Raw genomic sequence first — 15,788 nt, 5'->3', positions numbered from 1 at the left:
TAGTAAACTTCGAATTTGGGCTCATCTTGACCTTCCTTCGCTTCCTAGCCCTACTAGCCTCAAGCTCTGCCTCTATTGCCTCAATCTTTCGCTGTGCGACAGCTAATTGGTAGTCCTTCTCATCAAAGCTCTTTTGAACTTTCCGAAAGAGTAGTCGCTGGGTATTTGGATCACTATCAAGCTTGCTGAATAAGCTGAGTTGAATCAGGGTTAGCCATCGATCGTATCGCTGGCATTTTGACCCACTCTCGCTCGCTGACCAGCGAGCGGCCTTAAGGACGCTCGTCGAGCGTTGACGTATCGCTAGGTGGGTCGCTCGGCAAGAATGGTGATAGTTTTTGGTGTTTTGGTATTACTACATAACCTCGTCGTCCAGCCCTGAGAGGCCAGCTGCTCTTACAACAAGCCGCCAATCATTGTTATCCACCAAATGGAGGGGAATTTGTGGTGTGTACACGCCATTCAGACTCCAAGACCGTATGCTCTGGGCCTGTGATACGATCCATCGGCTTAGGCGATTCCTCAACGGACTCAATATACGCCCTGCGCTGTTGAATTGATGCTCAGTCTCGCATGTTGACGGAGGTATAGTAAGGTAATCTATAGCCATATAGCTAAGCCGAGGAAAACGTCGCTGACCAACATCCCTCCACCATCGTATTGGGTTATCCTTGTATACTGCGATGTCGCAGACTGACTCGGCGAGGTATAGATCGAGCTCATCTTCGATTGGCGGCAGCGGTTGGGTAACTTGGGCCGGACGCTTCGCCCTAGACTTGTATATCTTCGTCCTTCTTGTCGCCTGGGTATTCTGTATGCTTTGCGTACCGGGGTCGGGTATCGTGGAGTTGTTACTACGTTGCCTAAAGAATAGACGTCTTTGAGCAAAGCTCATCGAGGCCACGCTCTGCTCAGTTGGACGCTCGCTGGTAATTACGTCCCTATGGCACATCTCTAATTAGTCATTATCGCACAAGAGCACGCTAACTTACTTGGTACTATAGTTATTAACCCACTCCATCCTTAGCTTGCCCATTACGTCAGCCCTCCACGTATCTTGCTGCCGACAAGGTATCGACGACCAGGCGTCGTCGAGATGCTTCATCTTTCGGCAAGGATGGAAGATTACGGCAGCATAGTACGCGAGCCCCGTCATCTTGGTATAGAACTCGTCGAGCTTTTTCCAACCAAGACGCAAAAAAACCTGGAGTGTGCGGCGCGTTTTAAGGTCAAGTCCTGTAAAGAAATCGCGTATTAGTACTAGCTAAGGGAAAAGTTAAGCGCCATACCTTCAAAGATTGGGATATCTTCACCATTTAGCTGACCATTGTGAGACCTCTTTTCTATATAGACAACGCCCTCATTGGCAGAGCGCTCGAGATGGTCAAGCAAGATCTCGAATGAAGGGAAGTAATCCCACATGCCGCCGGCCTTGCCCTCCTCGTCATCGTTGACAACAGCGCGCGATTGCAGGCTTTTTGAGACAACTGCGAAGTCCCTTAATACGAGCTGAACAGCCCGGATCACGCGCCAACCATTGGTAGTAAGGCCATACTTGAGGATCTAATCAGGCTAACATTGTCATCGAAGAACAGGTCAACGTCATCCTGTAAATCGGTCGGAATTGGAGATTGCGAGGCATTGGCTTTATTGGCAATTAGTTAGGGGACTCTAACGGTCCTAAACACCAAAATAGGGTCACGATACCACTCTAGCTCCACTTTCTTAGCTTCAACCCCTGTCAACAGGGCCCGACCCCTAGTAACTTCCAGGGGCACCCTACTCTCGCCGAGACTTAGCGAGCGATCCGGGTCAAGACCTCTCGCCGCGAGAATTTGCAAAGCCATTATCACTCGTCGAGATCTTGAGTATGCCAGACCCACTCGGCGATACGCTCGTTCTTGGCGCCAAGGCTCGCCGATCCCCTCGGCGAGCGCTCGATCGATGGCTAACCCTGGAGTTGATCTTGGAGCTCATCTCTCCTCTTAGGCGTTGACCAAGCTACTGCTGATGTCTCTAACGCCCAGTCCTGACTACCCTTACTATCAGAGTACCCTTTGCAAGTCTAACTAGGCTGTTTGATTGGTGCTGACGTATTCTCAAGGAGCAGGGGGCTCATAAGGGGTCTAGCTATGCTCGAAGGCCAGAGACCAGTATATTTCCATCCACTGATAATGTTCTTAGCGGTCAATGCTGCTAGTGCCTTTCTATAGCAGAGGAGAAAGCTTCTCTTCCCTACGACAGTAGTAGTATCCCATCGGTCAAGGTAACCAAGCTCCTTCTTATAGGCTGCCTTGAGGGGTCCAAAGACTGACTGATCGAGAGGCTGGAGAACGTGGGATGTGTGTGGCGGCAAGAAAACCAAGTGTATCTTGTTTACGAAGCAGAGGTACATAAACTCTGTCGTTTCGTGGCTACTATTCCCATCTAGGATAAGTAACCTAGTCTCTTCAGGGTCCTCTGGTTGAGTCAAAGGAATAAAGATCTTTTGTAGCCACTCAATAGCCGTAGAGTCTGACGTTCACCCATTCTCTGTTGCTGTAAACCTCCAGGCTTCGTATGGAGTCAAGTCCAGAGGAAACCACTGCTGCTGGACAGACTTCCCCTTGTATATCACAAGTGGGGGTAGTGCAGTACCAGTCGCAGAGATACACTCTATAAGAGATGTCCAAGCTCGAGATCCAGGCTGTTTCTTCCGTATAGAACGAATCTCAGATGACCCTAGAACAAGACCATTTGATCCTCTACCTTCTAGAATACCTGTCTCATCCATATTGTACCGATTCGAGGCCTTAATAGCTTTGATCTCAGGGATAGCGAGGTATTTGAACCATTGCCTGATCACATTAGCTGAGGCTCCATTAATACGCTGGGAATCGATAGCTCTGCTTCTCTGGACCTTGACTGAAGGGTTCCTCTTGATAAAAGCCTGGACCCAGTTGTTTCCAAGTGGTTCGGTGTCTCCGTGGATCTGTAGGATACGCTCGGCGAAGTCTTTGAGCTGTTGATGGGTTGGTGGGAGGCCTAGGGCAGCCTGGATTCGAACCCATTCAGCCAGATGAGCTTCCTGAGCTGGAGAGAGCCTCTGGTAGTCAGCGAAGGCTATATCTCTTGACTGGGCTCCCTGAATCCGTCGTGAAAGAGTAGACCTTGGGACACCATGCTCATATGCTGCTTTTCGGAGGCTTTGACCGGTAGCTATTGCTTGAAGAGCTCGATAAATATCATCTTCGGTATATTGACTCATATTAGTGTAAAGAAGACGTACATAAAATTTCGTAACGATTGAATTGATATTGGTAAAGAAAAAAGAGGTTGAAGTTAGAGGCTAGCGGTGTTGATGAGGCATTTTTGGGTGTCCCGGATGTGGGTGTGGGACGTTATAACTCAATGGTGGAAATTCTCGCAAGATGCAACCTACGAGTATGGACTAGCTAATTACAGAGTACTATACGTTTGAGTCAAGTGCCTTGCTGGATACTAATCAGAGCCCATCAGATCTGCAGTTATTCCGGGCATTATCCACCTTCACAATTTTACTCGAGAATATAGATAACATATTTGAATGCCACCTGCAGTTTCGCACACTTCAAGCTTTGGACAGAAGATAGGACGGGATTATAGATGGGGAAATATTCCTTCGGATTATGTGAATTGGTATGCATGAGTTTATCCAGCACAAACCCGAAAACATAAGTTGAAGTTTTTTTTGGGGGGTGTTTACCCCCCTGAATCGAGACACCATGCATTTGGACTCTTAGTTTCAATATAGACATTATTGTGCGTTGTCACTTCCCTTTGCTAAATAATCTTGAAGACGTCACACATTACAGGGGAATACCATTATCCTCTCCCTAAAGCCTATCTATGACTTGGCTACGTGGTCCCTTCGGCCGCTTGTAGACTATATCTAAATCAGACCTTCTGATTGAGTATGCCGCGTCTTAATAGAGTTCTAATGACCACATGTGATACCTACACTAAGACCTTTTAGAGTACGAGCTACACCAATGTGTAAAACGAAACCCAAAGTATAGTTGAGAAAAACGATTAATTCACTATATAATAATACTACTACTGCTAATTGAAGAAGCCCAACAGCACTGCTCCATGAACTCCAAGCAATATGACCCCACAGCTAATACTTCCGCATAATCCACCAAAAATGAGCTAGTTAGAAGGTGCCGTTCTCCCCTCTCGAGACACCATAGGTCAAGCACCCAGCAAGAACTCTGTGAGACTGCACAAATTCCTCGACAAACGACCACACGTTTTTCAGGGTTCCCTCACATATCTGATTGTCAGGAAAGCAACTTAGTCCACCGGTGGCGTGATCCGACATCAGGTTGGGCTTGCTCAGAACTGGAACAGTCCACCCCCTGGCATCCCCTCAATCAGAGGCCCCATAAATCCATCGTTCATAACATACCGCATGCTATTCTCGTACCCCTGATCTCCTGTTCCGATTCCAGAAAGCGTAAGACCCATGGCCTGCTCGAATCCGTCACCCAAACTTGTGTAGTCAAAGTCCGCCATGAAGGCGTTGTTGAGGTAGGGCATCGCACTCCCCGAAGACACCCCACTGACGCCGTCGCCGCCCGGGGTTGAGTCATATATGAAAGGTTGTGACTGCATCCATTGGTTTTGTTGGAAGACTTGAGCGTTACCACCACCGGCGGCAGCTGCGTTCTGGTTGTTACCACGAGCGCCATTGCCGGTCGCTATTTCAGAAAGAAGCTGTAGCGGTGTGTTCGCTGGGTTGTATTCACTTTGTTGCTGTTGTGGCGGCGGCGGCTGCTGCTGCTGCTGCTGATGCGGGGCTGTGGAACTGCCACCGTTCGTCTTGGTTGCGTCGCTCCCCTGGGCGTTGGCCTGTTCCTGCGACGGGAAGGGCACTTTGCCCTGTTTCTGAAACCAGCTCTTCAACATGACAAGTACAACGAGGAACTTCCCAGCTGGCCTGGACTTGTCGGAAGCAGCGGTCTCGCGAAACTTGTCGAGGAGTTTGTCCAGATATTCCTCCACTTTCATGTTGTCCTTGTTAATGACCTTGCCGAGCTCTGAGTTAGGCGTGCTAGCGCTAAAGTACATCTTGATCAGTACGACAACCGCGTATGCTACGCGGACGAAGTTGAATACAGGTAGACAGCGAATGCTAGGCGTATCCATGGCTAAGAAGGTGTCGAAGATGCCGTCGATTGCGGTGAGACATGACGACAAGGCGCCGATATGAGCAGCGGTCAAGCTCTCGTTAAGGCCTGGCACTGGATCGCGAAGAGCCTCGGCGTTGAAGGGCGGTCTGAAGTTTTCCTCTTTATCAACGTATAGTGCGACCTCGTGCATGTAAAGACTGAGTACGTGGAAGCTCAGCACAAGAGAGGCTACTAGGTTGTCAGTAACTGTTGCGCAGATGGGTGGCAGATGAGGGCGGTGCCGTAGGCGTGGAAGAAGGCGTGGAATGAGCACGACACGGAGATATCACTTACGGAGATTCTCGGACTTCGGGATCGATTCGCTGTACTTGGTCAAATCTCTTTCGAAGCCTCGCAGTGCGTACTGCACCTTAGGTTCAGCAACATTGACAAAGACCCCAGGATCATCCATAGAGAACTGAAGTCCGACCTCTTCAGTCAGCCGGTGTGTCCAGACCAAATGACACAGATATTTATCAGTTGGTGCGGCTTCAGGGGATGACTCGAGTATATCCATGCACTCCGTCATGAACGACGTCCATCTTATAAGATTAGGTCGGTGCAGTGCCATGGCCACGTTAGAGGCTAGGAAGTAGCATGCTAACCAAGCCCTTCGAGACTCGATCGTCGTGGGGTCGGGAAGGGGGCTCTTCCTGAATGGGTGGTCGCGCCAAGTGTAAGGGATCAATCGTGATTTTGGGCTGTTCTTCTTCCTGCCCAGGCCGATGTCGATTGCCATGACAGCACCCATGTGCACAAATTGATAGAACTTCAGCTCCTCGAAGTGTTCTGGCGGATAGTACCAGACAACGCCAACTTGAAGCGCCTGGACCATCTCCAAGCTCTTATCACCGGAGATGATGATCTTGTCGGCGTAGGTTTGCATGAGCTCTTTGACGAGTTGTCTTTGAATGCCGGGTGCGTCCGACGATGCAGCCGCCATGATGGCAAGGAAGAGCGTAGGTTTCGTTTTCCTGATGTCGGCAGCGGTGGTCCCGGCTGGGAAAACCACTGCAGGCAGATGACAGACCATGTGGTCGGTGTAGCGCGCAAAGAATTCATTCGCCTGGTCCATGGTCATGACTCCGCGATCGATTATATCGGTCTCCGGGTTCCTGACCGCCACAGACTGCGTCGTCGGGGAGTCCTTTGAGATATCGGCAGAACCGTCTCCGGCTTCGGCAAACTTACGCTTTTGGCCCGCGACGACCATGGGAGGTGCGGCCGACTTCTCCGGCTCGGGTGCATACTGCATCGTTTCCCTCGATGGCGGAACGCCCCATTCCCTAGGTGTGTTGCCGTACGGAGGCATAGCACCGTAGCCATGTTGCTGCTGCTGCTGCTGCTGCTGTTGTTGTTGTTGTAGTTGTTGTTGTAGTTGTTGTTGTACTTCTTGTTGTTGCTGCAGCTCTTCCTGAGGTTGTCTTGAGGCATGCAAACTCGCGGTCAGCGCATCGATCTTCTTCTCGAGCTCTGCAACGCGACTGTCCGTCTTCTTCTGCCTCTTCCGCGTCGGCTGCGTGACGAGGCAGGCCCTGCCAGCCTTGGCACATCTCTTGCAAGGGCCATCGGGGTTGGGATTTGTTGGGTCAGGTTCGCATCTGACCTTCAATCCGCGACAGGCCTCACAGGCGCGCGGTCGTTTGGGATCATTGGGATCGTGGTGATGGGCCGTACCATCGGTGTTGGGGGTGTCGCCGGCAGCTGACAGCGGTGGCAGGCCGTGACCCGGGTTGATGGGTGTGTGAGGCGTATGAGGCGTGTTATAGCTCGGTGCACCCGTTGGCGACGGGCCCGATAATGTCGACGGTGATTCAATGACGTGATGGGGGCCGGCGCTGGGCTCGTGGGACTTTGGGTCGTGGACGGGCGGGTTTACGGTGATAGTTCTTTCGTCCGCGGTGCCGCGCAGCAGAAGAGGGTCGATTTTGTCCATGGCCGGACCTTTGCAGCTACTTTCGCACCGTCAAAGCCCCAGTTCCCGTTGTAGAGTGATCTCGGGCGGAAAGTGATGCTGGCCGCCGATGATGGTATTGACGGAGCGGGTTTGTAGAGACCGGTTTGCCGATGCAAAGTTCCAGTAGAAGGGTAGTGGCAGCCTTGAGAGGCACAGACCACCATCCTCGGCGCTTGCCTCACTCCTCAGTTGACCAGCATGCAAAATGGCGGGGCATTGAATCAGCTTGACGATACCGAGTACAGATGCTGGGCACACCCTCAGACACTATAGCTGCTGAAAAAATGATCCTGTCGGCATTGGGAGTACAGATGCCATAGTTAATATCAATCTCATGTACCATATACGTCGAGCTTTCTCATGGTACGAGGGCATAACCTGTCTCATCCCTTCATATTTGTCATCTAGATTCCACCATCCATTATGGGTATGAGTTCCTGTTGCCAGTCCCAATTCAGGTATGTTCCCATCAGACACTTCGGAATCTTCACGGATCAATTATCAGGGAATTATGGTTTGCATGGTTGGAATATACTCCATTCCCCAATTCAGCGGCGCACACAGATGTAGTTATTCATCGCGCTGGCTTGATACCAATTCGTAGTCCGGCTCCCTTACAGCTGCGTCCGAATCCCCGCCTTGATCGACTCCTATATACATTGCTCTGACCCGTCCAGCATTGGACTCCGGGGCATCATCCAGCCCCCAATTCTCGGCCGTGTATCTTAGTTTTCTCACTCGGTGACAGTCGAAGCGGTTTTCCTAGCCAGATTTCCGCAGGGCTTTTCAAATTCGCCACACCGCCTCTTCCGGGCACGGCTCTCAATTCATTTCTCGTCGCGCAAGTCAATTTCCCAGCAAAAGCTGCCGCCAGATCGCCTCGATTTGCCCGTCGCATCCTTCCAACGCCTGGAAAAATTCTCAACGAACGACGTTAGTCAAAGGACGGTGTAAGAGGAAATACAGAAGGCAGACGCCGTAGTTTTATGTTTGGTGGCAATAGTGATGCGACCAGAGAAGTTATGTCTCAGGCATTGTGGCATAGATTTGTGTATGTTATGACGTTGTCGTCACGAGTCCAAAATCACCTCGTCGTTTCGTCGGTGTCATGATGACACAGGTCTGCGGACTGACCGCTAGTCCATCAGTCCATGTAGAAATCGCCCTTGAGGATTCGTTCCTGCATATGATCGGGCTTGGGTCGCTCTGGTTGCTTGGGCTTCAGAGCAGCCGCCTGCTGGGGTGGAGCAGGCATGTCGGAGACCGACTTGGCGCGGTCATGTTGACCGTTGCCGGCTCGCGGGGGAGAACTAGCAATGCCAGGCGCGAAGGATGGGCGCATGCCCGAAACGCTGCTTTCGGCACGGGATCTAAGCTGCTCGGACCAGTTGAACCCTTGGTCTGGGCGAGCGGCAGAAGAGAGCAAGTCAGATGGGGTTCTTGCGGGAAGTGCTGTGCTTGCCTGAGAGTTGCTCGTTCTCCGAGCAGCAAATGAAGCGAGAGGAGGGTTGCGGCCATTGCTGCCAGATGAACGTCGAGGTTGGTCGGGCCTACCAGCTGACCCGGGGCTTGTTCCCCCGCCGGGTTGACGCATAGAACGCATGGCTTGGGCGCCGAAGCTCATGCGACGTACAAAGGGAGTAGTGGGTGCGGTTCGCAACGAGTCGTCATCATCTACAGCATTCTCGTCAATGGAGTCGGACGTGTTTGTAGATATGCTACCACGTCGTAAGCTTCCGAATGGTGTCGAGGCCGACGCAGGGCCTGTTCCCGATAGACCCAAGGTAGTGACCGATAGACGTCTGCGCTGGTCTCTAGCCTGCGCAGTCAACGAGCCAGGCCCATTGTTCGATCCTGTCGAGGTAGAATTGCTCCGCTGGAAGAGGTTCGAGAATGCAGCCGAAGTGACCGAACCACGACGGTTGCGGCCCATGTCGTTGGGTGCGCTGTCGTTTTTGTCGTTGGACATCTTGACGGTAACGGACAAAGAACTAAAGGATAGTAGGTTGCAATGGTGATGCTGGGTGAGAGATGATATTTGTACTCGGCAACGACAATGAGGTGCGAGGGTGGTTGCAGAGAGGGGAAACCGGGTGCCTGGTGTATTTATTCCCAGACGGTACTTGTGTGATCCGAGCTCCCAATATCGAGAGACAGTCGATAGTGGTAATGGCAGAGAGATAATACGAGTCAAGAGGGCCTGTTCTTTGTGGGGATGGATGATAAGGTGTGTAGTAGCGTGGGTGTGACAAACGAATATGCTGCTTCCTGTGATGCAAATAGAAGCACTAGAAGGCCACTATACCACGTCGACCCTCTGATGGCTGATTGGAGGCGAACGTTATATCAGAGGGAAAGAGCGGGGTAAATGCCCCTCGGAATTGAGAGCGCTGGAGAGCTCCAACCGACGATGTTTTGGTCTGGCGCCGAGACACAATGTGGATGGGGACCCTGGAGACCGAAGAGGGAAAGGCAGATCGAAGGTGACGGAGTGAATTGGGATGTCTGTATTGAGAAGAAGGGCAGTATTCTGGGTTGGGGGATTCCAGTCGGCGGGAGAGGTTGTGCAGATGTTGCAGCGAGTGTCCCGACAGCCCGCCAATGGGATCAGCTGTTATCTCATGACCATGGGGTATTGGCAGGGATGTTAGCCCGGGCGATGCATCTGCTAAGGCTTGCCGCGCGGACGCCTGCTCTCCACTAACAAACCTTAGTGTGGAATCCGACGTCACGGTCAATCTAAAGACTGGGGAAATAAGAATCGACATCTCGGCTTGACAACTGATGTAAGTCTCCCGACCAGGCTTAGTGAGATCCTCAGCGTGCCAACCCGTTCTCATGGCGCACCAACACAACACCAACGATTCGCTGGCTCCTGGACGGATAGGCGCACTTGCAAGGGCTGATAGAAGACATTCCGACGTGTTTGGGGCCGTTCTACATCTGTTCCGTCGCTGGTAATCATGACGGGGTTGCTTTCCAGATAAGATCTGCAACTACGACGTGGACGATTGGAAGGATCCAACCAACACCAAGTGTTTGCCAACGCCAATCTCACGCACGAGACAGCTCACAACCGTCAAACGCGTGAGGGATCGACAGGAGGCAGTGTGGCCGTGTCTTTCCTTGGACCCCATTGCGTCTTTGTAGTTGTCAATAGTGGATAAAGTACCGCTCTAACAGGTATCCTGAATCTCGAAGATCATCTCATGCCCACCGCCGAGGCCCTTGGCTGCCAAGACATGCAGCCGGGCATGTAGTTTGGCAAGCTTGGGTCCGCGATGTTCAGCAGAATCTGAGACTCGAATAGCAAACCATCTTGCATGATTGCTGCGAGGTTTGCCCCAAGTCCATGCGATACGACTAAGTGCCGTAGCCGGTCAACGGATGTCTGCTTCTTCTAGTGGCATTGACGGGACGGCACTGACGGCACTGACGGCACAGCCGCAGACTTTTGGCCAGATTTCTCCTTGCAAGAGTCGATTGGCCTCCCCACACATTCCCCACGCATGATTGTGATTCGACTTGCCTGCTAGTTACCCTCAAACTCCAGACTCTTCGTGTTGTACTCTCCAGCAAGTGGTGGCACAAACACACAACCATTATGGTGGCAACTACGATCAACAGCTCAATACGGCGACTTGTCAAGTGTTCTCCGAGGCTATCCGTAAAAGGATGGGCGCACATGGGATGCTATGTGAAACACAGAATATCAATGCACATCAGAAGAGACGGCTTACCCAGGTATAGAATGACTCGCCCCGCAGCTCCGAGTGGGTTGATTGTCGGCACATATATGAGTGGTCTCGTACCATATGGTTCGTTTTGTTTGTACCGAAATCCACTTGCGCAGTGTACGTCTGCGGCCTGTCACAACTGCATGCCATGAATACGTACCCCGCCGTTGACCTAAGACAACTCCATTGACCCTTCAGCATTCATGAACCAGTGTCGACATGTTCAATGTCAGCGGGTGGGTCACTTACTAGCTGCTTCTTGCCATCGGCCCCTTGGGACGAGCTTCTCCGAATTCGGCACTCCCATCAGTCAACCATAGATGCCCGCACAAGATGGAATTGGATGAGCTGACAGGTTACCACGTCAAAGCCCCACACTGCACTGCCAAAGTCGGGATGAGACACGGACCAATCAACTCAGCCCTGGCAGTGTGTGGGAGTCCGAAGTGCTTATAGGTATATACTAGTATGGTAAATAATTTCTACCTGTCATATCCTACGGGTCATCCTTGTACCTCAAGTTCCTTATCGGCCGTCCAAAAGGCGTCCAAAACAGACGCAACTTCGGTGCTCATCGTGATTGGTATCTCATGGCCACCGGTCAGGACTACACACTCAACAGCATCCTCTCCCAGCACTTCCTTGGCGTCTGGTATCGTCTCATCTGAAACTATAACTGGGTCATCAGACCCGAGGACGAGCAGAACTTTGCCCTTCTCCAGCCCGGGTGCTAGGATTGTCCCGTCCGCAGAACTCCGTCTTCGTGCGGCGAGGATTGAACCCAAAACTCTCCAGTCAGCCTGCGGAGAATAGATGTGAGCCGTCCTGATCGTGCTCAAGAACGCATTGACGAAACCGAGGTGGTGATCCAGCTGCCAGGCGACGACAGACGACACTGTGACGCCTGGTCTGTATTTCGATATCGAAGCCGCGTCGAACCCCGTTCCCCCACTGGCATCGCCGTTGCCTGGTTGCATCTTGCTTTCGGCCGCGACGATGTCAGTTGGGCTCGCGGCTATCGGGAGCTTTTCGACAGGGCGGTTCCGTCTCTTCACCAGGTACCGTACCAACCATTCGGGCAGCAACCCCGAGTTATACAGCAGCTTGCTCTTCCATCCCACATGATACGGGCGAATGAGCCCGCCTCCAGCGATGAGGTTCAAGGACGCCAAACGATGCGGGAAGTATCTTGCGAACGACACACTGAGACACCCGCCAAGGGAATATCCGACAAGATGGAAATGGGTCCATGAAATACGAGAGGAGGCTACGACGAGCAGAATTTGCGTCACGTAGAGTCTCACGTCGTACGGGAGGTCGTTGGGCGCATCTGAGTATCCTCGGCCAAAGAGGTCTTGACGGCGAGGTTGTGAGTGCGACGAACTTGGAACATAAATTCCGACGACTTACCAAAGAGCATCACCCTGTAGCCCCGGCCGACAAGCTCATGCGCAAGGTCACCAAGGGCTATCGCAGGAGTGCTGATTCCATGGACAAGGAGGACCTGCTGACCGTTTTCGGGCCCCCATTCAAAGACTCGGATAGAACCATACGAAGTGGGGACATCCCTCCCACCAGGCAAGACATCCGGCGGGTATGGCAAACTTTCGACCTCAGATGCGGAGACACCTGCCAGAGCTGACTTTGGCGAAAGCGAAGACGTGGCCAGGCCTGCCTTTCGCCTTGGCAACATCATCCACAGCTGCAGTGCGACTCCCAACGACAAACACATCGTACCGATTAGGATAGTTCGGGGAGCCGGAGCACCACCGAACCAGCCGGACGCCGAAGCCATCCTCCCTTGGCCTTCGGATTTTTGATGATGCGGGAATTTCGGGGTTGCCAAAAGTGGAAGGCGGCTCTCGACTCCTCGCGGGTATGATCAATGTGCGACAATTCATCTATAAGATGTGCTGATGTGGTCGTTTGGGCCCAGAATTAGGAGCGTTTTGTGCCTTGCCGCCACTGAAGCGACTGAAAGGTCGATGTGGGTCACATGTGGAACTTGGGACCCGCTAATTGACTCTGGTCTCGAAATCTTTACAAGTTGCAATCGGGGATTGCCAACTTTGCGTCCAGGGTGTCTCACGGGGGACAGCGAACCAGCTCCCAAACCCGCATGCTACATCTGATGGACGTAGGGATAGGGCGGCAGAGACCCGTCAGATCCCTTATACCGGACCCACTCCGGGCTCAGCAGCCAATCAGTGGCTCTGCTCACCGCGGACCCGGCTCCGAGCTCCTGAACATCGTTCATGTTTGGGCTAGTCGTAGCGGAGGTCTATCTCCAGATATTGCCACATGGGTATGGCGGTTATTTGGGTTGTATTGACGCTCTTCGCAACAACGGGCAGTTCGCTATAAAACCCAGCATTCATGTCGTCCGAAAGGAACCATGAGACGGTTCTTCCCCTTAGCTATGACGAAGCCTTTCATTCACCACCCATGGAGCCTCACGATTCTAGCAACTCGCTTTCTCTACGCCCCCTGTTGCCCCGGCCACCGTCAGATGGCGCAGAGCCTCCACCCGGACCTGGTCTTGTATTGCCGCAACCCAAGAGACGCGCCGTATTAGCGGCTTGCAACCAGTGTAGAAAGAAGCGATCCAAAGTACGATACCAGGGAAAATATTTTCTTTGCCATCGCTGATCACTGGAAAGTGCGGGGGTCAACGGCCAGCATGCGACCGCTGTGCCAAGCTTAACATCGACTGCGAGTACGAAACCACGGGCGAAGAAACTCACTCAGATGCGCTCAAGCGCAGGTTCTCGGAGCTGCAGGAAAAGCACCACACATACGAGGAGCTCATCCAAATTCTACGGACGCGGCCCAGCAGCGACGTGGGGCCCATTCTGCAGCGGCTGCGCGCAGGCGAGGACGTCGGAGACATTGTCAACATCGTTAGGGAGGGTGACCTGTTACTCCAGCTAGACAAGGTACCATGCAGACACGAGTTCCTCTTCGTGCCGATCATGCCTGATTCTCTTCACTCGACCAAGAACTCGTACGTCGGCATTTTACCCCTTTTGCTTCCCTTACCTTCCTCCCCCCCTCGCTCCCCTCATTCAGAGCGCTTGTTGAAGGTCCATACTAACAAGGTCCTTGGGTTGTATTAGGACAATCCACGTAACGAATTCTACTGTCCAAAGTGTGGTTGCGCGTCGCGAATTTTCCAAGAGGAATCGGGGCCATCGAACGTTGTTGACGGCGTAGATGGACGGACATCAATAACGACTTGTCGACATTGCGGCTTACGACGAGCCATTACGCCGGTTATTGGACAGCATTGCAACCCGAATTCATGAGCGACTATGCGCTTACGATGATTCCTTCCTAGGGGAAGCATCGTAATCAATGAGAGACGATCCTCCTCGCTTACTGCGAAGGTGCTTCCCACAAGCGTTTGTGCAGGTACTTTGATTTTCAATAGCCTCGCATCATGTTCTACTGATACTTTGCAGCGCAATAAATGGGAAATCCGACGTCATTTGAACCCTGAATATGCTCAACTACCAATTCCTGGGCAAAACAAGGCGCTGCCAGGCTTTGCGTACTTGGCGAAACGCCGTGACGGCCAGAGTCGGTACAAGGAGGCCTGATGACATGCGTGGACTGTAATTTCAACGTCATCCGTGGATTCGCCGGTTTCTTGTTTCTTGGGAACTGAGGAGACTTGCACGCAATGGACCAGAGATACCACCGTTTTCTCTGGATACGCATGCAGTGTTCGACTCACCGCCACAAACAACTCCGCAGTGTCTCTGAGCGTTTCATACGGACTGGTTCGGGCATATCGGTTCTGCTTCTGTCGTGGTTATGTGAGATAGGCGACGGATGGAATCTTACACACCACCCAGAAGGACGCGCCGTGTCCCGTAATTAATAATAGGGATGAAACCTTTCGAATGCAGGGTCCGGAAGTATAAACTCGTTACACCCTGCATCCCATCTTTCTGAGCTTGGACTCCGTCGACTATACCATGCTGTTGGACCATAACGAAAACAAAAAAGAACCCTGATAAGAAATGGGGAAACCCAGCAGCGCAACAAGTCAACTGCTTTTCTTCGATCTAAGAATTAGTGCTCACTTGAAGCAGGGGATCAAGAAGGGAATGCTTTATGAGTAGAACAAAGCAAAGCAAGCCGAAAGTGTAATGTAGTCGCCCATGGACTTGACGTACGCAAGTATAGATTCTAAGGATCAGATCCAGAGTCATACTACGAGGCCAATAAAAGCACTTTCATGCTATGACTTCGGGTTGAACATATCAAGCAGTAGTTCTGATTCGTGGTTGGAGTTCCACAAATCCTTGGTTTGTCCAGGCCAAACTTTCGCAATCGGCCTAAAAGATTCAACCGTTATTAGGGTTTGTTCAATTGCCTATTGGGACAAGCCTGGATGATCAAGCCATCATTATTTTGTTCTCAAAGTCTCATTTGCAGTCTATTGCAACCATAGCTTGTCCCCTTCGTAGATTATTTCAAGCAGGTACTAGAACCAACAGAACTCGCAAATAAGTTCCAGTTGCTCTTAACTAGAGGACACGTATAGCTCTCACTTTAAAATCCAGGTGCAAAAGCTTTCGAGCCCTCCTTTGCAACTTTATGCTCCCCCCAAGGTAAAGTAGTTGTTGATTTGCCACATTCAACGTGTTTGTGCAACATCCGCCTCTGAACCAACCAAAGGCATCAATCACTTACGCCAGTGACCCCTGCGCCTAATTGAGGTAACCAAAGTACCGACTAATCTCGCGTGCGTCCCGATTTGCGTATCCCTACAGCTTAATCCCGCAGTCAATGCTGGCTGACATCAGTTCCTAGGTGCCGATCCTATTGAGAAGATACCTGAGTACTTGTTTTACTTGGAAATCGGGTTCTTTTCTACGCAACGACTGTGTCGCT

The 15,788-nt window shown here is 51.8% G+C and overlaps 4 protein-coding genes across 4 annotated transcripts; 1 reads left to right on the top strand and 3 right to left on the bottom strand.

The window, feature by feature from the left end:
* Window positions 1–4,046: 4,046 nt before the first annotated feature.
* Window positions 4,047–7,230, bottom strand: BCR38DRAFT_394684 (uncharacterized protein). The gene is made up of 2 exons (XM_040857615.1): window positions 5,487–7,230; window positions 4,047–5,381 (listed from the first exon to the last, which is right to left on the bottom strand). Exons 1-2 carry the CDS (start codon window positions 7,126–7,128, stop codon window positions 4,357–4,359), a joined length of 2,667 nt encoding a protein of 888 aa, XP_040713904.1. The 5' UTR covers window positions 7,129–7,230; the 3' UTR covers window positions 4,047–4,356.
* A 1,063-nt stretch (window positions 7,231–8,293) lies between these two features.
* BCR38DRAFT_410515 (uncharacterized protein) lies at window positions 8,294–9,118 on the bottom strand (the record flags this gene model as incomplete). The annotated part of the gene is made up of 1 exon (XM_040858472.1): window positions 8,294–9,118. The coding sequence occupies one exon, from the start codon at window positions 9,116–9,118 to the stop codon at window positions 8,294–8,296; it is 825 nt and encodes a 274-aa protein (XP_040713903.1).
* Window positions 9,119–11,389: 2,271 nt separating this feature from the next.
* Window positions 11,390–12,579, bottom strand: BCR38DRAFT_345712 (Alpha/Beta hydrolase protein; the record flags this gene model as incomplete). Its single annotated transcript, XM_040856200.1, has 2 exons — window positions 11,390–12,240; window positions 12,297–12,579. 2 exons carry the CDS (start codon window positions 12,577–12,579, stop codon window positions 11,390–11,392), a joined length of 1,134 nt encoding a protein of 377 aa, XP_040713902.1.
* Window positions 12,580–12,829: 250 nt separating this feature from the next.
* On the top strand, window positions 12,830–14,215 carry BCR38DRAFT_232081 (uncharacterized protein). The gene is made up of 3 exons (XM_040854324.1): window positions 12,830–13,496; window positions 13,547–13,890; window positions 14,003–14,215. The coding sequence occupies exons 1-3, from the start codon at window positions 13,263–13,265 to the stop codon at window positions 14,097–14,099; spliced, it is 675 nt and encodes a 224-aa protein (XP_040713901.1). The 5' UTR covers window positions 12,830–13,262; the 3' UTR covers window positions 14,100–14,215.
* Window positions 14,216–15,788: the final 1,573 nt, after the last annotated feature.

This window comes from Pseudomassariella vexata (genome assembly GCF_002105095.1).
Source record: "Pseudomassariella vexata strain CBS 129021 chromosome Unknown BCR38scaffold_9, whole genome shotgun sequence".
Classification (NCBI taxonomy): domain Eukaryota; kingdom Fungi; phylum Ascomycota; class Sordariomycetes; order Amphisphaeriales; family Pseudomassariaceae; genus Pseudomassariella; species Pseudomassariella vexata.
This window is presented reverse-complemented; position numbering and strand designations above follow the sequence as displayed.

Coding starts and splice junctions, on each gene's coding strand:
- BCR38DRAFT_232081 (XM_040854324.1), top strand. CDS start 13,263: ATGTCGTCCGAAAGGAACCATGAGACGGTTCTTCCCCTTAGCTATGAC. Junction 13,497..13,546: donor GTAGAAAGAAGCGATCCAAA/GTACGATACCAG, acceptor ATCACTGGAAAG/TGCGGGGGTCAACGGCCAGC. Junction 13,891..14,002: donor CTTCACTCGACCAAGAACTC/GTACGTCGGCAT, acceptor GGGTTGTATTAG/GACAATCCACGTAACGAATT.
- BCR38DRAFT_394684 (XM_040857615.1), bottom strand. CDS start 7,128: ATGGACAAAATCGACCCTCTTCTGCTGCGCGGCACCGCGGACGAAAGA. Junction 5,382..5,486: donor CCCGAAGTCCGAGAATCTCC/GTAAGTGATATC, acceptor ACAACCTAGTAG/CCTCTCTTGTGCTGAGCTTC.